At 36.7% G+C, this 26,194-nt stretch overlaps 1 protein-coding gene across 4 annotated transcripts; it reads right to left on the bottom strand.

Annotated features, from left to right (window-relative positions):
• Positions 1–304: 304 nt before the first annotated feature.
• On the bottom strand, positions 305–15,028 carry KLRB1 (killer cell lectin like receptor B1). Of its 4 annotated transcripts, none has more exons than XM_035027883.1 (9): positions 14,843–15,028; positions 8,972–9,070; positions 8,238–8,312; positions 6,990–7,144; positions 6,497–6,612; positions 5,673–5,732; positions 2,981–3,110; positions 1,011–1,103; positions 305–561 (listed from the first exon to the last, which is right to left on the bottom strand). In XM_035027883.1, exons 1-9 carry the CDS (start codon positions 14,925–14,927, stop codon positions 346–348), a joined length of 1,029 nt encoding a protein of 342 aa, XP_034883774.1. In that variant the 5' UTR covers positions 14,928–15,028; the 3' UTR covers positions 305–345. The 4 variants fall into 4 exon arrangements, with proteins under 4 accessions (XP_034883774.1, XP_034883775.1, XP_034883777.1 ...); XM_035027886.1 differs by having other exon boundaries at positions 472–561; positions 1,002–1,103; XM_035027884.1 differs by lacking the exon at positions 5,673–5,732.
• Positions 15,029–26,194: the final 11,166 nt, after the last annotated feature.

Genomic DNA, 26,194 nt, shown 5'->3' with positions numbered 1-26,194 from the left:
TTCCTCTCGTGGAGCTCATAATTTTTTTTTTTTAAAGATTTTGAGAGAGAGTTATTTATTTTGAGAGCGAGAGTTAGAGCATGCAAGAGTGGGGGCAGAGGGAGAGGGAGAGAGAATCCTCAAGTGGACTCCCTGCTGAGCACAGAACCCCATGCCGGGCTCGATCCCAGAACCCTGGGAATTATAACCTGAGCCGAGATCAAGAGTTGGCCTAACAAAATAAGAACAATAACAAAACAATAAACAGATAAACAAAATAATTACCCCACTTCCTATGTTATGAGAGAAATAAGGTTTTGCAATGGGACAACATGGATAAACCTCTTCTGATATTTATTGTTTGTGTCATTTCTCCGTTGACAAAATTCTCTTTTTAAAAATTTTTAAAATTTGAGTATAGTTGACACACAACATTAGTTTCAGGTGTTTTTCCCTTTGTTCTATTTTGCTTGGTTGGAACAGAACAAGCATAGCCAGGAAACCACAACCCAAACCAAGTACGTCCACAAGGTGGCAGAACGGAGTCCACAGCAAAAAAACGGAAGTACAAGGGCAGGTTACCTAAAAAGGAAAAGAATCTCGTGACTGGCTGCCTACACATCTGGGCATTGGAAACAATGACTTCTTAAAAAGCTAGGCTAATGCATCAAGAATATCTTATATTTAATTCTTTTCCACCATAAGGGTTTTTCCACGAGAACTGTTTTTTTAAAAACATTTTAAAATTTAAATTCAGTGAATTAACATATAATGTATTACTGGTTTCAGAAGTACAGGCCTGTGATTCATCAGTCTTATGTGATACCACGAGAACTACTTTTTATCACGCACTGCGCCTATCAAAGCCTGCTGTGGAATGAGCGGACAGGAAGGAAAACAGAAGCAAATGGATTTCAAATCCAAGCACATGGCATAGAAAATAAACAGAAGGAATCTCCCTGGTCCAGCCTCAAGGTCAGTCTACAGCAGCATGAATAGACTGTACTGTGCCATTACTCAGCTTAGCTCACTGATTTAAAACGAGTCAGGGACTTCCTTTCCTTCCTTTCATTGTTCTGTCTTGGTACTCGTGCAATGTCAGCCAGGAGAGCGGTGGAACCAGCCTGAGAAACACAAAAGCAACTTATTACAATATAGCAAAGAAGAATTGTAATTATATTTCAGAAAAGTAAAGAGAAATAAATTTACAAATTGTGAGAGAGAGAAGCTTGAGGAAACATTCAGAAAGGAATTAACATTTGATTTAAACCATCCACAACTTCTCCGGTTTTTCTAGTCAAAGCATAAAGATGTGTGAAAAGAGAACCTCACACTCATGGGACAACATGTATTAAACAATGAAATCATACAACGTCAGGAGGTGTTTGGAGATCGGTAAGGAGCCTGCACAAGGAGCGTATGGGCCACTTAGAGGAAATGTAGATGGCAGATCTTGAATGACGTAGCAAGGATTTCTTTTGACATGTTTTAGAGTTGCGGTTAGTTTGTCAATAAACAATGACTCAAATACTGTAGATCTAATATTTTTTAATCCGCGTAGAATATGGTTAGACATGCTTTCCTCAGGGAGCTGCGGAAACTTTATAGTTTGAGTCTCAAAGATGATCTCCAGTGTCCTATCCACTGGTAAATTTAATTGATCATCTAATACTGCAATAGCAAATCCTTGTGACAGAACTTAACTTCTTGGAGTCAGTTTCATTGTAAAACACTCTTACAGTTGTGTCCCTTAGGGCCACTTCATTTGGGATCTAACAAGTATAGGAGAAGGAACAGGTCCATGTTTGGAATGAATTCTGGATTAACTGGATGGATTTAGAGAGCTGAATCCTGATTCGCTTTAGAAGGTTGCATTGAACATTATTTCAAGGGGTGGACATGTACACTGTCAATTATGGAAACACTTTTTTTTCAGATTTCTGTTCTTTATAGGTCTCTTCCTCAAAAGTGCCAAACAGTTCAAAATCTCACTGTTATCATATACTGTTCATAATGATGTTCTTGTCTAGAATGTCTCCCTAAGTAATTTATTTCCTAACACAAAAGAATTATACTTTGGGTTTTGACATAGTCAAAATTGTATATTAACAAGTATTATAAATCATCATGAAAACAGAAATTGAAATGTTATTTTGGTCACTATAGTATGTACTCGAATTTATATAATTCAAATTGGCATTGAATGATCAGAGTAAGTAGATATCTATTTTTCAGAAATTTTATTATAAGCCTCCAGTATTATTATTTATTTGATCTCCATAGAAGATGTGGCATGTTTTAAAAAAAGTGAACACTCATGATATTTATCTGAATAAACATTTCTCTTTTGTTGAAAAAACACTTATTTTCCATTAAATAATGGAAAACTTAATTACATATTTCCTACAGCTTGTATGTGAGCCATAGAAAGGAGACATAGAAGGAAAATAGAGAAGTAATGAGAAAAAATGGGAAGAACATTGGAATGGTGGGAAGGGTTTAGATCCCTTCCCAAGATCCTTTGGTTATGAGATTCTGATATCAGAGTCAAGAGAATGGACTTAGGTCAATGTTCTGTCACAATCCAGTTGTGTAATAATATGAAAAATCATAGACTATGAAATATTCACGGGACTTTAGAGATCTTTTACTAAAACTTTTCTAGAGGTGAGCTAAGGCATAGAGGGGATCAATGAAGGCCACACATATATGCCAGGACTGGAAACCATTCCTCTCAGCTGCTCTGGGCTTCTTTCCATAGAACATCTTAAAATGATACATATTTTCCCTATGTATTTGTTTCCTCATTCATTTAATGAGTAGATTAGACATGAACTTCTGTAAGATTCATAATAGTTTTAGAATTCTCAGTATTGGTTCACTTTGTGCTATTAAATGTACATTAGGCCAGTTTAACTGTATATATAGTTAAAATTGCAGAGACCTATAATGGAAAGTAAAGAAATTGAGAGGAGATGTATAGTCAAGAGTCAGAACATACTTTATTTCTGACAGGTTTTAATTCTTTTTGGCAGATCCATCGATTTTCTGTGTCACAGTCCTCAGAAATAATTCTTGTTGGTGAGATGGAAACACAGCTCTTTTCTTGAGTATAACCAGAAATTTGTAATCTGTGGAGCAAAAGAAAAAACTCCCTTAGTGTTTGTGATTTTCTCACATAATTAATTCCCTTCATCTAGCCAGTGTCTCCTACAACTTTCAGGAAACAACGGGATGCTAAATTATTAAGTATAGCGTAAGTACACTGTCAAACATAAAATGGTATAAACACTTAAAAAAAGATTTTTATTTATTTACTTATTTATTTTTAAATTTTATTTTATTATGTTATGTTACTTAGTTTTATTTAGAGCACAACTAGGGGGAGGAGCAGAGGGAGAGGGAGAGCGAGACTCCCAAGTAAACTCTGCTAAGTGTGGAGCCAGATGTGGGACTCGACTCTGGGCTGGACACGGGGCTCGATCCCATGACCCTGAGATCTGAGCCACCTAGGCACCCTGGAATAGCTATATAAGTCTCTGGAACTCGCCAGTTCATCTTCACTGGAAAAGCATTCTCTAACAAGAAGCTTCGTAATAACATATGCAAAGAAGACAAGCTTTGGAAACTGGGATTCTCTTCTGATTCTTATTCTATCATTGACATATCATGTGAAAAGTTTCTTTACCAAACTTCAATTTTCTTAAATATACAGGATATAACCACTAATATTTGGGGGAGACATTGAGATGGCACATGTGAAAGTATGACAATGCTTAAATGGTGTATGTGCTCAGTAAACATTAAGTACACAGTGAGTGATGGGCATACAGGGTCTATAGACTTTGGACACAGCTAGGAAAAGAGGCTTCGTTTGTGTGCTATGTGGTCAGAAGTTTCCTTTTTTTTTCCTTTCCAAGCAGAGGTTGGTAGGTGTCTGCTTCAATATGCCATTAATTCCAACAAGTGTGAGGCTTGTGGCTCACTGCGGGTGAGGGTAGGAGTAGAATCAACAACAGAGTAAGGCAACATTAGGGCCAGGTGCCGGGATGGGGTGAGTTCAAGACTCATGTGTTTCAAACCAAGTGGAGTGGTGGTGGTGGACAGGGTTCTGTCACAGCTTTTCTTTGTTACTTCATTGCATTTCTTCATGCAGCCCCTTGGGCCTGAGCAGCCAATCTGATTCCTCCCTAGAGTCTGACACTCTTGTCAAATTATGAACTTCTCTCAACTAGGCTATTGCCGAAGCCTGCCATGTTTTGCCTCTTTACCCTTTTGATCCCTTCTTCAGCTTTCAAGATAACTTTTTTAATGCTCAGATGGCCAGGTCAATGATTGTCTTTCCAAAAGGCCCTCAATCTCAGCCTGGTTCTCTAAACTTATCTCATTTAATCCCTAAACAGTCCTGAGAGAAAAATTATTATCACCCTCTATTTTTCTCCTTACCAGCAAGCCAGGCTGACAGTTAAAATGAAAGCAGAATCTGATACCCTTTCTACTATAACCCGACACCTTCCAGGGTTATCTGATCACTGCCATCTTAATCAAAGCATCATTTTTATCCCAGAGTGAAATGGAATATTCAGTTGAATTTAATCCATCCACTTTACTTATATTTCTGCTCACAGACACTTCAGTGTTTTCCAATTTTATTATGAACCTCAGTAAAATAAGTATACACACATACTAAATTGAATCAACCCAAATTAACCTTTATTATGCATGAAAAAATAAAAATAAGTCAATATCAAATTTTCATTTATATGTAGATAAAGTATAGAAAATAATACCCAGAAAGCATATAAAAAATGAGGATAGATTTGTGTGTGCGTGTCTGTGCTGTGTGTGTGTGATATATGTGTAGAGTATGTGTGGTGTATATGTGTGTTGTGTATGTGTAGTGAGTATGTTTTGTGCGATATGTGTGTGGTGTATGTGAGTATTGTTTTTGGTGTGTTCTGCTGTGTGTGTTTGTGTTTGTGATGTACATGTGGTGTGAGGATAGATTTTATTTAACAGAAGGAGTATGTTTGCCTTTTCATAACTTTATTCTACTCCAGAACACTTATTTATTTATTCATTTATTTATTTTAGATTTATTTATTTCAGAGAGAGTGAGAGAGAGCACACGGGGAGAGGCAGAAGGAGATAGAATCCCAAGCAGACTCCATGCTGAATGGGGAGCCCAACATGAGGCTCGATCCCCAGGACCCTGAGATCATGACCTGAGCTGAAACCTAGAGCCAGATGCTTAACCAACTGCGCTTCCCAGAACACTTATTTTAAAATAATCTTTCAAAGAATCACATTTTAAAAAACAGTTTAGAACATGGGTCAGACAATGTGAAAATTTGCTAATTAAGCCAGCTTTTTTTCAATGTTTAATACTTTTCCATAACAATTATCACTATGGCTTAGATAAACTTGAACAAGCTCCTGTGTTTTAAATTTCATGTTTTTTCCTCATGTTTTTTGAAGGATAAAAAAAATTTTAACTGTAATTTATACAGATTTGATTGAATCATTCACAGACTAAAAAAAATGCAACATAATATCATCTCTTCTGAAAAATCTATCGAAAAGTTCTTTACAGAAACATTATTGAATTCCTACATACTTTTGCTCCTGAGGGAAAAAAAACTCTTCATTTGTTGTACAATTAACCATGAATTCTGTTAAAATATGTAATTTACCTGTGCAGCATCAACCCTCCTATTACACGGCTAGTTATCTTGACCACCTTACACAAGAAACTATAATGAAACACCCAAGAGAAAATAGCAATTAGATCCTTTGTGGCCTATGACATATTAATCCCATTCCCTGAAATAACTGTCTCCTTTACACCACTGGTTAAAATATACAGCTAACCCTCAAACCACATTTGTTTGAACTACACAGGTTCACTTCTATGCATTTTTTTCTTTTTCGATAAATACAGTGAAGTATTGTAAATGTATTTTCTGTTTTTATAATTTCTTAATGACATTTTCTTTTCTCTAGCTTATTGTGAGAATACAGTATAGAATACGTATAACATATAAAATATATGTTAATCAATAAGGCTTTTCATGTGTCTGGGTTCTGCATGCTGATATTTACTTTTTTTTTTTCCCCCTTATATTTACTGTTCCAGTGCTGATGGTGACCCCCCCAAGGTATATTGTCCCACAATTTGAAAAACACTACTTAAAAACTTTTGCATGATGAAAACCTCCAGCTAGAGATTGCTTAATTTTATATGCCCCTCCCCAAAAAAGTTAGTCTGCTCCTTTCTCCTCTAAAACCCCCTTGCAGATAAAAATATATATTGCTATAATGGGCTGATGTCTTTTCACATACGGAACTTTTCAACCAACCAACTTCAACATCATTCATCTTAGTCTATTCCGAACCTCTTGAAAATTTCTAAACTAAATTAAAACCACAAACCTCAATCTTCCATAACAGTGTTACTATCCTGAAATATTAACCTGATTTGGGAATGAATATTCAAATTAGCTGATCTAATACTCACACATTTGAATTTAAAAATGAACCATTTATCCATTTCCATTTCTTCTCTGATAATGTTAAATTTAGTCCAATCCAAAATAGCATTCCCTTTTCATTTATCCGCATTCGTATGAGTTTCTATCAATAAAACGAAAGAAATGACTGAATATTGAATCTGCATTATCTATTCATGGTTTGCATTTTTCTGCTCATTCTCTAAAACAGAGTTCAAGTCTCACCTAGTCTATGATGCCTTTCCTAACTCCTCATCAGAGTTAATTATTCCTTCTTTGTGATATTATTGTCCCTATATTTATATCCATATTGCTGCATGCATCAAAGTCTCTTCAATTATTTGCCTACACCTGTGTGTAGTCTCTCAGACTGTGAGCTTCTTGAAGTGAAATTTGCTACTTCTATCTGCATAGAACCTTTGGGCTAAAGCCCAAAGATCTTGGTATGGTTAGAAAAAAGTGCTAAGTTTTATTATTAAGATATCTTATTTCATTATTTACCAATTCTTCCTGATCTCGAATAAGCAGCAAACTGGATTCTTTTGTGGAACAGTCAGTCAGACTATCTTTCCAAGTGTTGGAAGCACGAGAAAGAAACAAGCATTTTTCTGGGAGTATATGCCAATCTTCTGGGCACTTTAACAGATCTAGTTTCTCTGAAGTAAACAGAAAGAAGAAATAAATAAGTGTTATATTTCTATTCTGTCTCCACCCACCACAACTAATCACACATGCACAGGTCATTATAAATGCACAGAAGTCTCTGATTATCACTGTGAGAACAACAAATGAATTTATTATAGTTTTGAGGTTTTTGAGACTTACTGTTCATTCTGGTATCAAGAATTGGAAATTCATGACCAGTTATAGCGAGCATAAATGGAATCATAGAATATTAGAATAGGGAAAGACCATCAACATCATTTAAGCAGCCACATCCTACTTTTTAAGGCACTGACAGAATAATTTAAGTCCACACAATCAGATGGTGGTAGAGTCAAAACTATTCCTGAGTTTCCTTAAACCCATCACTAGTGCTGACTCCACTATACGTCCAATATGTAGTTATCTAAAAAATGTTTACTTTAAACAACATGTAAACTGCAAGGCAGATAATAATTGATTTCACTAAATTAATGACAAATTCTATGGAAAATTTCTAATTGTCAAATTATCTTTGCTAACTTAAGGCAATCTATTAGATAACATTTTCTGGAAGGATTTTCCAGGTTTCCTAAAATTTCTGTTCTGTAAGAATGTGCACAATCCATGAACACATTCTGCTACAGTCATTCAACAATAGTGTCTTTATTAACTCACACTACCTACTGGAACAAGATTGATGTCTTAAGATTAATGGACAAAAGTTAACTCTTTGACATACTCATTAAGATCATCAAATATTTTGCGTAAGTGCATAGTTAACTTTTTAACATGGTATTTGGCTATTAATTATTGAATATTCTAACAGCAACTTCCCATGAGGCAACATGAACTGGTGATTAAGATCATAGACTTAATCTATGATGCAATTTCTGGCCACAGGTGTAATTTCCGTTGTCACCTCTTACTAGGTGTATGACCCTAAGTGAGTTGTTTTCCCTTTCCATTCCTTAGTTTTGTCAAACATAAAATCAGAAAGATAATGCCATCTTAACTTATGGGTTGTTAGGAGCTTTTACTACTGTAACATATAGTATCTGTCAAATATGGGCTATTATTTTTAGAAAGTTCAAGCTACCAAATTACCTGTTGTTTCATTCCTGTTCTCTTGAACATCCACTCGGCTTTCTTCTATTAATGAGTTTCGTCTTAAGAAAGTCACTAGCAAGTAAGGAGAAACCATTAAGAAGATTAAATGCTGAATGTGGTGAAATGGATGTGTTATATTGATCACTTCAGGAGACTATATTATCTCAACAAGGCTGAATGTGGACAGAAGATAAAGCGATAGTAATGTAGCAAAGAGCCTAGTTAGAACACAGCATACATACACAAACAAGAAAACACATGGAACGGTGAAATCACACAGACACTGACTTACCTGTTGTCTACTCTTAAGTTGTTTATACTCCTGACCAAGCTTTTTCATCTTCAAAATAAATATAATTATGTTTACCCCATGGGAGAGGTTGCCTAGTGCAATCTGGAATTTAGTAGGCACTTAAAAAACTGTAAATAAGGGAAAATTTTATTTTTCTTTGTCACTGTCATGTTTTTATTATAACTGTGATCATTTTTAGGTTCTGGGAGCACATCTGAAATACCACATGAAGACGATCGAACAATTAGGAAGAGAAATGTGAAAGGCTGAAGTTTGCAGAGTAGATTTGGGCCGAGCATTGTGAAAAGCATTGTTTTGTAATTGTTTTTATTTTATTGGTCTTTCACTAAGTTTGAGGTGGCCAAATGATGTTGATACTCTAATATTTGTGATAGAAATAATATAAGTATTCTGAAGCAAATAATCTTGAATTACTTACCTGAAACACTCAATCCAATCACAGTCAAAGTAAGAAGAATAAGCGCAATACAACCAAGTTTCAGAGCAAATTGATGCCAAGGTGAACCTTGACAGACATCTGAGAAGTTAAGAAAATACACTCAGTTAACCCAGTTGAGTTCATCTGGTACAAAAAGCAAGGGTGTTTTGGATCACCTATAGACAGATTCAGGATGGGAGCTGGGGGCAGGAAAGAACAATCAGCCATATTAGGGACCCACGAGGTGGATTCTCAGCCAGATCCAGCTGAGAGTTTGCTCACTGATAAAACAGAAATATTTATGCTTGTCTTATGTACAAATGATTGGTATAATAATCAAATGGGATAGATATGAAAAGTTTTGAAAATTGCCAAGTGCTGTGTGAAAATCAAACAAATACCATATTATAGGGAGTAAGTGAAAGAATTTTGTCTAAAAAAAGATGGCCATTGTCCAGTCAAGGTATTTTAGAAAGAGCTCTATTGAGGCTCTATTTTGTGCTAAGCACCATTTTAGGTTTCGGTTATATACAACAATTCTATTCTTGGACGTGGATTCCTCTACTTTATTGTCATCTAAAACAATTATTTCCAACTTGAATCAGATGTATGGCATTCAAGAAAGAGTGTTTTGTGAAGCTGCATATTATTTTCAGTATTTCAATGAATGTAACATAGCATGAACTGATGTCTACAACATTGCATAGTCTAACAAAATATCAAATACATTTGTATTTCTCTGTAGTCATATCACTTACAATATAGCGTATATCTCATGTTCATCAGAAATTGTGATCGTATTAATTAATGAAATGGGAGGCTTAATTAATTAATGAAATGTATTTTGGTTCCAGACATCTTTATTTGTTTTATTTTTTAAAAGATTTTATTTATTTATTTGACAGAAAGAGAGAGAGCACAAGCAGGGGGAGTGGCAGGCAGAGGGAGAAGCAGGATCCCTCCCTGATGGGAGCTTGATCCCAGGATTAAGCAGATGCTTAACCGACTGAGCCACCTAGATGTCCTGGTTCTAGACATCTTTAAAAATTTGGATTTCATAGGGAAAACTAATGTGAGTAATTTTCTAATAAAAAAATTTGTCCCACAATTCTTTCAGGTCTTGACTCAAATGTCATCTTGCCGTCAGGTTCTGTAGATATTTCATTTGATACTGTCCCTCCCCCAAAGCTAAATTCTACTTCTATTTTTTATTTTTCTCAATTGCACTTAATATCATGTGATCTTTCTTACATATACTTAGTTCTTTGTTTATCTGTGTCTGTAGTAGTGTAATATAAACGTAATAAAGGAAAAGATTTTTTTTCTCTATTTTGTTGACTGCTGTCATCTCAGCACTGATGGCCTAGCACACAGAAGGTGCTTATTTTTGAATGAATGAATAACCTCTAGAGGCATTTTGCCAACACCTTACTTACTTTTCTAAGGGACCAAAACCCTTGACTGTAACAAAATAGGTCAACGCTCACATCTCTGCCTGGTTTTACTGACTCTTGGTTTTCTCACTCTTTTATGGTAACCACAGCCTGAAAAACTTAGCCAAAAGCTCAGGAGTGGTTTCACAATAATTGTAATATCAGGCAAAAAAAAGAAACATATAACACATTTTGTTGACTTTATTCTACTTTTTTTCAGTTTCGCTTTTAGGATGATATTTTGTAGGATAAAAATATAATCAGACTAGACAAATTTTCTGGACCCATTGATTTGGGGTCATAGAGAGTAGATTTTGAGGAAAATCTCCCTGCCTTTTTTTTTTCTTCCCTTTTTCTGACATCCCCTTTCAACACCATCTTCCTTTCTCTCCACTTTTGCTAGATCTGAATAGGGTCAGAGAAGTCTTACTCTTTCCCATAAAAAAATATCTGTGACTAGACCAAACCCCAACTGTAGTTACCAAAATCCTCCAATTCTCCTTAATCCCCATATGAAAAGTATAGTGAAACTTATTTGGTAACCCTAAACCTTTTTTCCCAATTTGGAACATTGATAATTTAATAGTTTCAAACCTATCCCAAGTCATTCTAAAAGAATATAGTCCACATGCTTAGCACAATATGAAACAAATATCAGGTTAGATAAAAATCCCAATATCACATTTGGTTAGATTTCAGAAAGTCATGATAATTTCATATGTATTTTCTGCCTAGTTCCTGGTCTTTTTTCACCCATGTCCAGGTCGTGGCATCCCTCACCTATTACTTCATATTACACTTCCCTATTTTTTTTTTTGTTGTTGTTCACTCACACGGAAAAGTGCTGATTCCAACAAGTGTCAAATAGGTTTGTTCGTTAATGATATTCTCCAGTGTCTCAAGGCTTATCTCCTAAACTGTGATACTTTTCAAGTATCAAGTTTCAAAGTTAGAAACCATCACAATGTAATTATATTGAAGTCTGCAGTCTTGAATATGATTTTCTTCCAGAAATTTTTTCCCCTTCTCTTCGGAGAGTGAAGGATGTTAATCATTAAGCTTATACTTTGCATTGTGAAAAAAATACTATAGAAGTGAATTCACTGGAACTTAATCTTAGTATTTTGTGAGGGGATTTGGAATAAGGTAGGTTACCATTACAGCAAGGTAGCAATGTGTCTCTAAAAAATATTGCTTTGTTCATATGTGTAAAATGTTTCTTCCTGGTTTTTAACCAAAGCTCAGTAATAGAAGTGATGTTCACTTTTCACACTAATATCTTTTTTTAAAAAAGATTTTATTTATTTATTTGACAGAGAGAGTGAGAGAGCACAAGCAGGGGGAGTGGGAGAAGCAGGCTCCCCACTGAGCAGGGAGCCCAAGGCGGGGCTTGATCCCTGGGCCTAACTGAGTGAGCCACCCAGGTGCCCCAGTAAATTTATAATCTGTGCATCCTTAAGCTGATGGTGGGAAAAACAGAAGGGGCTGCTGTTTTTAGAAACATATGAAAAATACATTGTTAAAATGTCTATGCTACCCAGAGCAATCTAACAGCAATCAGACAACAACAACAAAAAATAAAATGTATTCAAATTGGCAAAGAAGTCAAACTCTCTCTCTTCGCAGATGACATGATACTTTATGTGGAACATCCAAAAGGCTCCACCCCCAAATTCCTAGACTCATTCAGCAATTCAGTAATGTGGCAGGATACAAAATCAATGCACAGAAGTCAGTTGCTTTCTTATACACTAACAATGCAACTGTAGAAAGAGAAATTAGAGAAACAATTCCATTTACAATAGCACCAAAAACCTAAGACACCTGGGAATAAACCTAACCAAAGAGGTAAAAAGAATCTACACTCTAGGAACTACAGAACACTCATGAAAGAAATTGAAGAAGACACAAAAAGATGGAAAAACATTCCATGCTCATGGATCAGAAGAATAAACATTGTTAAAATGTCTATGCTACCCAGAGCAATCTATACCTTCAACGCCATCCTGATCAAAATTCCAATGACATTTTTCAAAGTGCTGGAACAAACAATCCTAAAATTTGTATGGAATCAGAAAAGACCTTGAATCGCCAAGGAAATGCTGAAAAAGAAAAACAAAGCTGGGGACATCACGTTGCCTGATTTCAAGCTATATTACAAAGCAGTGATCACCAAGACAGCACGGTACTGGCACAAAAACAGACATATAGACCAATGGAACAGAATAGGGAGCCCAGATATGGACCCTCAACTCTATGGTCAAATAATCTTTGACAAAGCAGGAAAAAACATGCAATGGAAAAAAGACAGTCTCTTCAATAAATGGTGCTGGGAAAATTGGACAGCTATATACAGAAGAATGAAACTCAACCATTCTCTAACACCATACACAAAGATAAACTCAAAATGGATGAAAGACCTCAATGTGAGACAGGAATCCATCCAAATCCTAGAGGAGAACATAGGCAGTAACCTCTTTGACATCAGCCACAGCAACTTCTTTCAAGATACATCTCCAAAGGCAAGTGAAACAAAAGCAAAAATGAACTTTTGGGACTTCATCAAGATAAAAAGCTTCTGCACTGCAAAGGAAACAGTCAACAAACAAAGAGGCAACCCACAGAATGGGAGAAGATATTTGCAAATGACACTACAGATAAAGGGCTGGTATCCAAGATCTATAAAGAACTTCTCAAACCCAACACCCAAAAAACAAATAATCAAGTCAAAAAATGGGCAGAAGACATGACATGAATAGACAGTTCTCCAAAGAAGACATACAAATGGCTAACAGACACATGAAAAAATGTTCATCATCATTAGCCATCAGGGAAATTCAAATCAAAACCATGCTGAGATACCACCTTACACCAGTTAGAATGCCCAAAACTGACAAGGCAAGAAACAACAAATGTTGGAGAGGTTGTGGAGAAAGGGGCACCCTCTTACACTGTTGGTGGGAATGCAAGTTGGTAGAGCCACTTTGGAAAACAGTGTGGAGGTGCCTCAGAAAATTAAAAATAGAGCTACCTTATGACCCAGCAATTGCACTCCTGGGTATTTACCCCAAAGACACAGATGTAGTGAAAAGAAGAGCCATATGTACCCCAATGTTCATTGCAGCAATGTCCACAATAGCCAAACTGTGCAAAGAGCCGAGATGCCCTTCAACAGATGAATGGATAAAGAAGATGTGGTCCATATATACAATGGAATATTACTCAGCCATCAGAAAGGATGAATACCCAACTTTTACACCAACATGGATGGGACTGGAGGAGATTATGCTGAGTGAAACAAGTCAAGCAGAGAAAGTCAATTATCATATGGTTTCACTTATTTGTGGTACGTGAAGGATAGCATGGAGGACATTAGGAGAAGGAAGGGAAAAATGAAGGGGGGGAATCGGAGGGAAAGATGAACCATGAGAGACTATGGACTCTGAGAAACAAACTGAGGGTTTTAGAGGGGAGGGGGTTGGGAGGGGTAGGTTAGTCCAGTAATGGGTATTAAGGAGGGCATGTACTGCATGGAGCACTGGGTGTTATAAGAAAACAATGAATCGTGGATCAGTACATCAAAAACTAATGATGTATTGTATGGTGACTAACATAACATAATAGAATAAAATTAAAAAAATTAAAAAGTAAGAATAAAAGGCAAAAAAAAGAAACATGAAAAATATAGGTTCATATATTATAAAAATATATCCAGCATTCTTTTTTTTAAAGATTTTATTTATTTATTTGAGAGAGAGAGCATGAGAGAGAGTGAGCACATGAGAGGGGGGAGGGTCAGAGGGAGAAGCAGACTCCCTGCTGAGCAGGGAGCTCGATGTGGGACTTGATCCAGGGACTCCAGGATCATGACCTGAGCCAAAGGCAGTTGCTTAACCAACTGAGCCACCCAGGCGCCCTATATCCAGCATTCTTGATGATAATATTCTAAATTTAAAAATTTCTAAGATATTTCTTTTTATTTTCTTTTGTGATTGTATTAATTAATGAAATAGGAGGCTTACTTAATTATTTAATTAATGAAATGTATTTTGGTTCTCCACATCTTTATTTGTTTTATTTTTTAAAAGATTTTATTTATTTATTTGACAGAGAGAGAGCACAAGCAGGGGGAGCAGCAGGATCCCTGATGTGGGGCTCGATCCCAGGACCTTGGGATCATGACCTGAGCCGAAGGCAGACACTTAACTGAGCCACCCAGGTGCCCCCACACTAATATCTTGATAAAAAACAAAATCGACAAGGGGCGTGCTTTTCTTGGCAGTTATTGTTACCTACAGACAAACTCTGCTGCACCACTGCAACAGTAATATAGAATTGCTGCTCATCCTCAGAGCAATGATTGAAAACCATAAATATGAGAGGAAATTCTAACTCTGGAAGATAAACAAATGCCAAGAGGAAAATTAAAGGTACTTACCTTGAGGAAATGATGGGGGTGATGAACTTGCAAAGCAAGAACCCCTGGATAAGTTTAAGTCAGCATATACCACTTGTCTATCCATTGTAAGCAGGGGAATATGGCACTTAACTTGTGTGTAAGGACAGACTCCAAGTTCTATGAGTCAAGATCAGCAAAAGGAAGTGCCCAGTCTGAAATGCTTTGTTGTTTCTCTTGTAACCCCTCCCACTGACACTTTTAGCTGTGGGTTTCCTCTGTAAATTAGGGAGACAATTCACTTATTGGGTGTCTAATATACTTGGATATGTAATATCTACTTTGCTTAATTAACTGGTCTGTTGTTTGACAAAATTTTGGGAAGATTTTGTCGTTGTGCTTCTAACCATCCCTTTTGAGTATCTTTCTCAGGGTCAGGACCGGCATGAGGCAAATGAGACACTCATCTAGGGTGAACATTTCAGGAACTCTCCAAAAAGACTCAGTAATCGAGAGAAATAATAGTTAATGCAATGTGGCAAAAAATAAACATTTATGCAAAAAAATGGCAGGATGCCTTTTAAAAGCTCTAAATTCTTCCTGAAATATTCGTGTTCCAAATAAAGCTGCTATAGAAGCACATGCTTACTCCTTAAAGATTACTAATAATTATGAAAAGTAAGCATGTGTGAGAATTGAATGACCCACAAAGAAAAGTATGACATTTAAAAAATTTTTTTATTAGATTTTATTTATCCATTTGGCAAAAAGAGAGAGAGTGCAAGCACAAGCAGGGGGGAGTGGCAGAGGGAGAGGGAAAAGCAGGCTCCCCTCTGAGCAGGGATCCTGAGGGGGGCGCTTAATCCTAGGACCCCAGGATCATGACCTGAGCTGAAGGCAGATGCCTAACCGAGTGAGTCACCCAGGTGCCCCACTACATTTATAATCTATGCATCCTTAAGCTGATGGTAGGAAAAACAGAAGAAGTTGCTGTTTTTAGAAACATATGAAAAATATATGTTCATATATTATAAAAATATATCCAGCATTGTTGATAATAATATTCTGAATTTAAAAATTTCTAAGATATTTCTTTTTATTTTCTTGTAAGAGTTTAATTTTTAGAGTGATGCACCAGTGTTTACCCGCCATTATTTAGAAGGTGCATGTTTCACCCTCCCCCAAAATTCTGAGTCTTGACTATGATATATTGGCTCACCAAAACTAACTTACGTTGATAGTACCATTGTATGCACTCTCCAGTGACTCAGTGACAATGTTAACTATCTGACTATTTGGTAACTAAGAGTCACTTTATTTGTGCTATTTTATTTGGTTTTGTCACATACTTCACCTAAATTTTTATTTTATTTTTTTTAAAGATTTTATTTATTTATTTTGAGAAAGAGAGATAGAGCACACACGTACAAGCAGGGAGAGGTGCAGAAGCAGAGGGAGAGAGAGAATTTCAAGCACACTCCATGCTGAGCATGGAGCCCAACACAGGGCTCAATCTCAAGACCTTGAGATCATGACCTGAGCTGAGACCAGGAGTCGAAGGCTTAACTGACTGAGCCACGCAAGAACCCCTAGAGGATTTTAATTAAATATCAAATACATATAGCATGTTTTACAGATAGAACAATAATTGAATGAAAAACTGAGTTAATATTTTGCAGTTTTCACAACATGTCTTTTTAGACAACCATATTTAAATCCATATGACAACCTTGCCTTTCTTAAAATTTCCATTAATAAAAAATAAAGTTCACATTGATATGAAAATGTTTGTATCAATGCCTGGACCTTGCCAGAAAATTGAAAATAGAAATGACTGAAATATAATTAATTAGAATGAATCTCCAGTTTTCCCCAACCTTGACTCTAACAATGAATGAGAGGGAAACTGTATACCGGCAGGAAGGTGATAATGAGCTGATGGCTAATGGCAGAAGTGAATGTAAGTAAAAAACACTTTGGGAAAGTTTAGTAATTATAAGTAACATTTGTAAAGATCTTTATTTTTTTGGTATTTGCATAACTTCTTGACTTGGAATCACCTAAATTTTTAGAGTAAACATAATCTGCCAGGATTATGGAAGGGTATACTGGGTCACCTATATAGAACAATGATTCTTGAATTTTAGTGTCTATACAAGGACCACCTGAAAATTTGTTAATAATGTAGAATCTTGTTACATATACTCTTCCCTTCCTAAGATACAGTTAGTCTGGGGTGGGGATGTGCTAAAAAATCATCCCAGGTAACTGAGGTGGTTCATGAGCCACAAATAAAAAAACACTCATGTAGCATGTAAAAAATGTGAGGATATTTGAGAAAGATTAATAGAGTGAACAGAAGTCTGATAATCAGGGGATTTAAATAATGTTTTTAGTGCACTAAAGTTTAATTTAAAGTTACGCAGCACTGGGGTACCTGAGTGCCTCAGTTCATTTAGCATCAGCCTTTGGCTCAGGGTCCTGGGATGGAGCCTGGTGTAGGGCTCCCCACTCAGTGGGGAGTCTGCTTGTCTTTCTCCCCTCCCCAAGCTCATGCTTCCTTTCTCTTTCAAATAAATAAATAAAATCTTTAAAAAAATAAAGTTATGCAGCATGATTGTGATTATTAGGAATCCACAATGGCCATATGAAAAATAATTTATTTGAATGTTCCTTTCAGAGCGTTTCCTTCAAACAGAAGCTTGTAAAAGTCTGAACTGCAAAAGCATAAACTGGCTCGAAGAGAAGTAGAAACAAAAGATGAGTCTTTACTTGTGCATATGTACTATACAACATATTGATGGTTCATTTTGTTTGTTACAGCCATCTTCACAATCATCTATCACAAAAGACACTTATTGTGTGATCATTATTGTATACATAAACCCTTTATAAGAATTCACACTTGGAGAATTTTTTTAGTTATGTTCATCTAATCATCTAGATGGCACTTTTGTTTTGTTTTGTTTTGTTTTTTATTTTATTCTTATGTTAATCCCCATACATTACATCATTAGTTTTAGATGAAGTGTTCCGTGATTCATTGTTTGTGCACAACACCCAGTGCTCCATGCAGAATGTGCCCTCCTCAATACCCACCACCAGGCTAACCCATCCTCCCATCCCCCTCCCCTCTAGAACCCTCAGTTTGTTTTTCAGAGTCTATCGTCTCTCATGGTTCGTCTACCCCTCCGATTTCCCCCGCTTCATTCTTCCCCTCCCGCTACCTTCTTCTTCTTCTTTTTTTTTTTTTTTAACATATATTGCATTATTTGTTTCAGAGGTACAGATCTGAGATTCAACAGTCTTGCACAATTCACAGTGCTTACCAGAGCACACACCCTCCCCAGTGTAGATGGCACTTTTGCAAAAAGCATATCAGAATTTAGGAATATACTGTCACATATATATGTATATATGTTATATGCATATATATATGTGACAGTACATTCCTGACTATATATGTGTGTGTATGTATATATACACATTTACACATACATACCGAGATAGGCACACACATAATATATATGATGTTAAAGCTAAATATTTCAGAGAATGAGTGATTACAAACTATGAGATTTAGAATGTATAACAGTAGCAATAACATTGAGTAGCTCAAAAAACAATAAAGATAGATTTCTTTTTACTATATCACCTATTTTGACATTGAGCTTTCCTAGGTTAATAGTGAGAGTTGGAGGGGTGCCTGGGTGGCTCAGTCGTTAAGTGTCTGCCTTCAGCTCGGGTCATGATCCCAGCATCCTGGGATCGAGCCCCGCAGTGGGCTTCCTGCTCAGCAGGAAGCCTGCTTCTCCCTCTCCTACTCCCCCTGCTTGTGTTCCCTCTCTTGCTATCTCTCTCTCTGTCAAATAAATAAATAAAATCTTTAAAAAAAAAATAGTGAGAGTTGGAGTGGAGAGGAAGAGAGAGTAAAATAAAAACAACGTTACTTTTGAATGTGAAGAAATATAACAGAGGCCAGAAGGTAGCTAGGAAATGGAGAAATGAGTGGTAAGAGAATAATTTGGTGCAAGAAGGTGAAAACACAAGAGGCAATATGTGGTAATCATGAGACAAGAGAATCCATTCCAGGCTTATAATATAAAAGAAAAGGCAGACTAGGAAGCTACCGGCTCACTTTCTTTCACTGAATTAACAACCATATATGGACCAGAATATCTCTGTAAGAACTCTAGAGACCAGCTGAGAAACTGCAGCACCCAGGCCATTGTAAAACCAAGAAAACATTCCACCAAAAGGGGTAGGATAATTCCCAGCATTTGGTACACTCGTTAGTGCCCTAACCCCTACACAGCATATTGTGGAGACATCAGGAGGAAACCCCATGTAACTTCCTTCAAGATGGAAAAAAAAAAAAAAAAAAGAGTGGACCATGCACCCAACATTCTGGATTGTCTGAGGGCCACTCAGGGAACTGGTCTCTGTCTTGCCTGACTCAGAGTTCTTAGGGGACCAACTCAAGATAAACTACTGAAAACTGAGGTGAGCAGCAAGCAGAGCTACAGGATTGCAGGCAGACATGGGAGGAAAGGAAATGAAGAAAATTATTCCATTCACAGTAGCATCAAAAATAATAAAATACTTAGAAATAAACCCAATTAAGGAAATGAAAGACTTGTACATTGAAATCTATAAAACATTACTGAAAGAAATGAAATAATACATAAATAAATGGAAAGGTAGCCCATGTTCATGGATTGGAAGACTTAATATTGTTAAAATGTGCATACTGAATAGAATAATCTCTAGATTAAATGCAATTCCTATCAAAATCCCAATGACATTTTTTTTTTTTCAGAAAGAGAAAGAAAAATGAGGTGCCTGGGTGGCTCAGTCAGTTAAGTGTCCAATTCTTGATTTCAGCTCAGATCATGATTTCAGGGTCATGGGACTGAGCCCCATGTTGGGCTCTATGCTGGACTTAGAGCCTGCTTGGGATTCTTTTTCTCTCCCTTTGCCCCTACCCACAAAAAAAAAAAAAAAAAAAAAAAAAAGAAGAAGAAGAAAGAAAGAAAGAAATAGAAAGAAATCATCCCAAATTTCATATAGAATCTCTAGAACCTCAAAGAGACAAAACAATTATGAAAAAGAAGAACAAAGTTGGAGAACTCATACTTTCTGATTGTAAAACATATCACAAAGCTATAGTAATCAAAAGAGTGTGGTACTGGTGTGAAGACAGACAAATGAATCAATAAAATAGAGAACCTAGAAATAACTCCCATGTTTTTGGCTATATCATCTTCAACAAGTGTGCCAACACTACTCAAGAGGAAAAAGAATCTCTCCAACAAATGATGTTGGGAAGTAGATGTCAAGAATGAAGTTGGAATCTTATCTTACATTATATATAAAAATTAACTCAAAATGCATTAGCAATGTAAATATAAGACTTAAATTTATAAAAATTCTACAAGAAAACATACAGGAAAATCTTTATAACATTGAACTTGGCAATGATTTCTTTTATATGATACCCCCCAAAGCCAACAAAAGCACAGATAGACAAATGGGACTACAACAAACTTTAAATCTTTTGTGCCTCAAAGGACACAACAAAGTGAAAAATCAGAATAGGAGAAAATGTTTGCAAATCATATATCTGATAAGGGGTTAATATCCAGAATGTATAAAGAATTTCTTTTTTTTTTTTAATTTTTTTTTATTCTTATGTTAATCCCCATACATTACATCATTAGTTTTAGATGTAGTGTCCCATGATTCATTGTTTGTGCATAACACCCAGGGCTCCATGAAGAATGTGCCCTCCTCAGTACCCACCACCAGGCTAACCCATCCTCCCACCCCCCTCCCCTCTAGAACCCTCAGTTTGTTTTTCAGAGTCCATTGTCTCTCATGGTTCGTCTACCCCTCCGATTTCCCCCACTTCATTCTTCCCCTCCCGCTACCTTCTTCTTCTTCTTTTTTTTTTTTTCTTCCTTAACATGTATTGCATTATTTGTTTCAGAGGTACAGATCTGAGATTCAACAGTCTTGCACAATTCACAGCACTTACCAGAGCACATACCCTCCCCAGTGTCTATCACCCAGTCACCCCATCCCTCCCACACCACCCCCCACTCCAGAAACCCTCAGTTTGTTTCCTGTGATTAAGAATTCCTCATATCAGTGAGATCATATGATACATGTCTTTCTCTGTTTGACTTATTTCGCTCAACATATTACCCTCAAGTTCCATCCACGTCGTTGCAAATGGCAAGATCTCATTCCTTTTGATGGCTGCATAGTATTCCATTGTATATATAGACCACCTCTTCTTTATCCATTCATCTGTCGATGGACATCTTGGCTCTTTCCACAGTTTGGCTATTGTGGACATTGCTGCTATAAACATCGGGGTGCACGTACCCTTCCAGATCCCTACTTTTGTATCTTTGGGGTAAATACCCAGTAGTGCAATTGCTGGATCGTATGGTAGCTCTATTTTCAACTTTTTGAGGAACCTCCATACTGTTTTCCAGAGTGGCTGCACCAGCTTGCATTCCTACCAACAGTGTGGGAGGGTTCCCCTTTCTCCACATCCCCGCCAACATCTGTTGTTTCCTGACTTGTTAATTTTAGCCATTCTGACTAGTGTGAGGTGGTATCTCATTGAGGTTTTGATTTGTATTTCCCCAATGCTGAGTGATGTTGAACAGTTTTTCATGTGTCTGTTGGCCATTTGGGTGTCTTCTTTGCAAAAATGTCTGTTCATGTCTTCTGCCCATTTCTTGATTGGATTCTTTGTTCTTTGGGTGTTGAGTTTGGTAAGTTCTTTATAGATTTTGGATACTAGCCCTTTATCTGATATGTCATTTGCAAATATCTTCTCCCATACTGTTGGTTGTCTTTTGGTTTTGTTGACTGTTTCCTTTGCTTTGCAAAAGCTTTTTATCTTGATGAAGTCCCAATAGTTCATTTTTGCCCTTGCTTCCCTTGCCTTTGGCGATGTTTCTAGGAAGAAGTTGCTTTGGCTGAGGTCAAAGAGGTTGCTGCCTGTGTTCTCCTTTAGGATTTTGATGGATTCCTGTCTCACATTTACGTCTTTCAACCATTTGGAGTCTATTTTTGTGTGTGGTGTAAGGAAATGGTCCAGTTTCATTCTTCTGCATGTGGCTATCCAATTTTCCCAACACCATTTGTTGAAGAGACTGTCTTTTTTCCAGTGGACATTCTTTCCTGCTTTGTCAAAGATTAGTTGACCATAGAGTTGAGAGTCCATTTCTGGGCTCTCTATTCTGTTCCATTGATCTATGTGTCTGTTTTTGTGCCAGTACCATGCTGTCTTGATGATGACAGCTTTGTAATAGAGCTGGAAGTCCGGAATTGTGATGCCGCCAGCTTTGCTTTTCTTTTTCAACATTCCTCTGGCTATGCGGGGTCTTTTCTGGTTCCATACAAATTTTAGGATTATTTGTTCCATTTCTTTGAAAAAAATGGATGGTATTTTGATGGGGATTGCATTGAATGTGTAGATTGCTCTAGGTAGCATTGACATCTTCACAATAGTTGTTCTTCCAATCCATGAGCATGGAACATTTTTCCATTTCTTTGTGTCTTCCTCAATTTCTTTCATGAGTATTTTATAGTTTTCTGAGTACAGATTCTTTGTCTCTTTGGTTAGATTTATTCCTAGGAATCTTATGGTTTTGGGTGCAATTGTAAATGGGATCGACTCCTTAATTTCTCTTTCTTCTGTCTTGTTGTTGGTGTATAGGAATGCCACTGATTTCTGTGCATTGATTTTATATCCTGCCACTTTACTGAATTCCTGTATGAGTTCTAGCAGTTTTGGGGTGGAGTCTTTTGGGTTTTCCACATAAAGTATCATATCATCTGCAAAGAGTGAGAGTTTGACTTCTTTGCTGATTTGAATGCCTTTGATTTCTTTTTGTTGTCTGATTGCTGTGGCTAGGACTTCCAATACTATGTTGAATAGCAGTGGTGATAGTGGACATCCCTGCCACGTTCCTGACCTTAGGGGGAAAGCTCTCAGTTTTTCCCCAATGAGAATGATATTCACTGTAGGTTTTTCATAGATGGCTTTTATGATATTGAGGTATGTACCCTCGATCCCTAAACTCTGAAGAGTTTTGATCAAGAAAGGATGCTGTACTTTGTCAAAAGCTTTTTCTGCATCTATCGAGAGGATCATATGATTCTTGTTCTTTCTTTTGTTAATGTATTGTATCACATTGATTGATTTGTGGATGTTGAGCCAACCTTGCAGTCCAGGGATAAATCCCACTTGGTCGTGGTGAATAATCCTTTTAATGTACCGTTGGATCCTGTTGGCTAGTATTTTGGTGAGAATTTTTGCATCCATGTTCATCAGGGATATTGGTCTGTAATTCTCCTTTTTGATGGGGTCTTTGTCTGGTTTTGGGATCAAGGTAATGGTGGCCTCATAAAATGAGTTTGGAAGTTTCCCTTCCCTTTCTATTTTTTGGAACAGTTTCAGAAGAATAGGTATTAAATCTTCTTGAAATGTTTGGTAGAATTCCCCTGGGAAGCCATCTGGCCCCGGGCTTTTGTTTTTTGGGAGATTTTTGATGACTGCTTCAATTTCCTTAGTGGTTATAGGTCTGTTCAGGTTTTCTATTTCTTCCTGGTTCAGTTTTGGTAGTTGATACATCTCTAGGAATGCATCCATTTCTTCCAGATTATCTAATTTGCTGGCATAGAGTTGCTCATAATATGTTCTTATAATTGTTTGTATTTCTTTGGTGTTGGTTGTGATCTCTCCTCTTTCATTCATGATTTTGTTGATTTAGGTCCTTTCTCTTTTCTTTTTGATAAGTCTGGCCAGGGGTTTATCAATCTTGTTAATTCTTTCAAAGAACCAGCTCCTAGTTTTGTTGATCTGTTCTACTGTTCTTTTGGTTTCTATTTCATTGATTTCTGCTCTGATCTTTATTATTTCTCTTCTCCTGCTGGGTTAGGCTTTATTTGCTGTTCTTTCTCCAGCTCCTCTAGGTGTAGGGTTAGGTTGTGTACTTGAGACCTTTCTTGTTTCTTGAGAAAGGCTTGTATTGCTATATACTTTCCTCTTAGGACTGCCTTTGCTGCATCCCAAAGATTTTGAATAGTTGTGTTTTCATTTTCATTGGTTTCCATGTATTTTTTTAATTCTCTGGTTGACCCATTCATTCTTCAGTAGGATGCTCTTTAGCCTCCGTGTATTTGAGTTCTTTCCAACTTTCCTCTTGTGATTGAGTTCTAGTTTCAAAGCATTGTGGTCTGAAAATAGGCAGGGAATGATCCCAATCTTTTGGTACCGGTTGAGACCTGGTTTATGACCTAGGATGTGATCTATTCTGGAGAATGTTCCATGGGCACTAGAGAAGAATGTGTATTCCGTTGCTTTGGGATGGAATGTTCTGAATATGTCTGTGAAGTCCATTTGGTCCAGTGTGTCATTTAAAGTCTTTATTTCCTTGTTGGTCTTTTGCTTAGATGATCTGTCCATTTCAGTGAGGGGGGTGTTAAAGTCCCCCACTATTATTGTATTGTTGTCGATGTGTTTCTTTGCTTTTGTTATTAATTGCCTTATATAATTGGCTGCTCCCATGTCAGGGGCATAGATATTTACAATTGTTAGATCTTCTTGTTGGATAGACCCTTTAAGTAGGATATAGTGTCCTTCTTCATCTCTTATTACAGTCTTTGGTTTAAAATCTAATTTGTCTGATATAAGGATTGCCACCCCAGCTTTCTTTTGGTGTCCATTAGCATGGTAAATGGTTTTCCACCCCCTCACTTTCAATCTGGTGGTGTTTTGGGGTCTAAAATGAGTCTCTTGCAGACAGCATATTGATGGGTCTTGTTTTTTAATCCAGTCTGATAGCCTGTGTTTTTTGATTGGTGCATTTAGCCCATTTACATTCAGGGTAACTATTGAAAGATAGGAATTTAGTGCCATTGTATTGCCTGTAAGGTGACTGTTACTGTATATTGTCTGTGTTCCTTTCTGGTCTATGTTGCTTTTAGGGTCTCTCTTTGCTCAGAGGACCCCTTTCAAGATTTCCTATAGGGCTGGTTTTGTGTTTGCAAATTCCTTTAGTTTTTGTTTGTCCTGGAAGCTTTTTATCTCTCCTTCAATTTTCAATGACAGTCTAGCTGGATATAGTATTCTTGGCTGCATATTTTTCTCATTTAGTGCTCTGAATATATCCTGCCAGTCCTTTCTGGCCTGCCAGGTCTCCGTGGATAGGTCTGTTGCCAGTCTAATGTTTCTACCATTGTAGGTTACATATCTCTTCTCCCAAGCTGCTTTCAGGATTTTCTCTTTGTCTATGAGACTCGTAAGTTTTACTATTAGATGTCAGGTGTTGACCTATTTTTATTGATTTTGAGAGGGGTTCTCTGTGCTTCCTGGATTTTGATGCCTGTTTCCTTCCCCAAATTAGGGAAGTTCTCTGCTATAATTTGCTCCAATATACCTTCTGCCCCTCTCTCTCTTTCTTCTTCTTCTGGGATCCCAATTATTCTGATGTTGTTTCTTCTTATGGTATCGCTTATCTCTCAAATTCTGCCCTTGTGATCCAGTCGTTGTTTAGCTCTCTTTTTCTCAGCTTCTTTATTTTCCATCATTTGGTCTTCTATACTACTGATTCTCTCTTCTGCCTCATTTATCCTAGCAGTTAGCGCCCCCATTTTTTATTGCACCTCATTAATAGCCTTTTTGATTTCAACTTGGTTAGATTTTAGTTCTTTTACTTCTCCAGAAAGGGTTTCTCTAATAACTTCCATATTTTTTTCAAGCCCAGCTAGTATGTTTAAAGGGATGATTCTGAACTCTAGATCTGACATCATACTAATGTCCGTATTGAGTATGTCCCTGGCAGTCGGTACTACCTCTTGTTCTTTTTGTTGAGGTGATTTTTTCCGTCTTGTCATTTTGTTCAGAGGAGAATAGATTAATGAGAGAACAAAATGCTAGCAGAGTAACAATGTCCCCAGAAAATATACTCTAAACAAATCAGAAAAGACCTGAAGCAGTGGAAAAAGAAATGGAAAGAGAGAAAAAAGAAAAAGAAAAAAAAGAAAAAGAAAAAGATAAAGATAAAGATAAAAACAAACAAAACAAAACAACAACAACAACAAAAAACCAGATGTGATCAAATATGTTCAGGCTGGTATATAGATAAGTGCCACACACTAGATTTGGGGTGTATTTTGGTCTTTTAGAAGAAAGTGCCTCCCAAAATTTTAAATAAAGAAAAACTTATATATGTACAAAAAATAAGGGTTGATATGATGAAGGGATGGAATATGACTGTAAAGATGGAAATTATAAAAAATTTTACAAAAGGAATTGATAAGAAGTTGTTTGAAAAAAGAAAGAAGAGGATCTAAAAAAAAAGGAAAAAA

Source organism: Mirounga leonina, unplaced genomic scaffold (genome assembly GCF_011800145.1).
Source record: "Mirounga leonina isolate KUSES-001 unplaced genomic scaffold, KU_Mleo_1.0 Mir_201, whole genome shotgun sequence".
Classification (NCBI taxonomy): domain Eukaryota; kingdom Metazoa; phylum Chordata; class Mammalia; order Carnivora; family Phocidae; genus Mirounga; species Mirounga leonina.
Note: the sequence above shows the minus strand (reverse complement) of the source record. Positions and strands in the feature narration are given on the sequence as shown.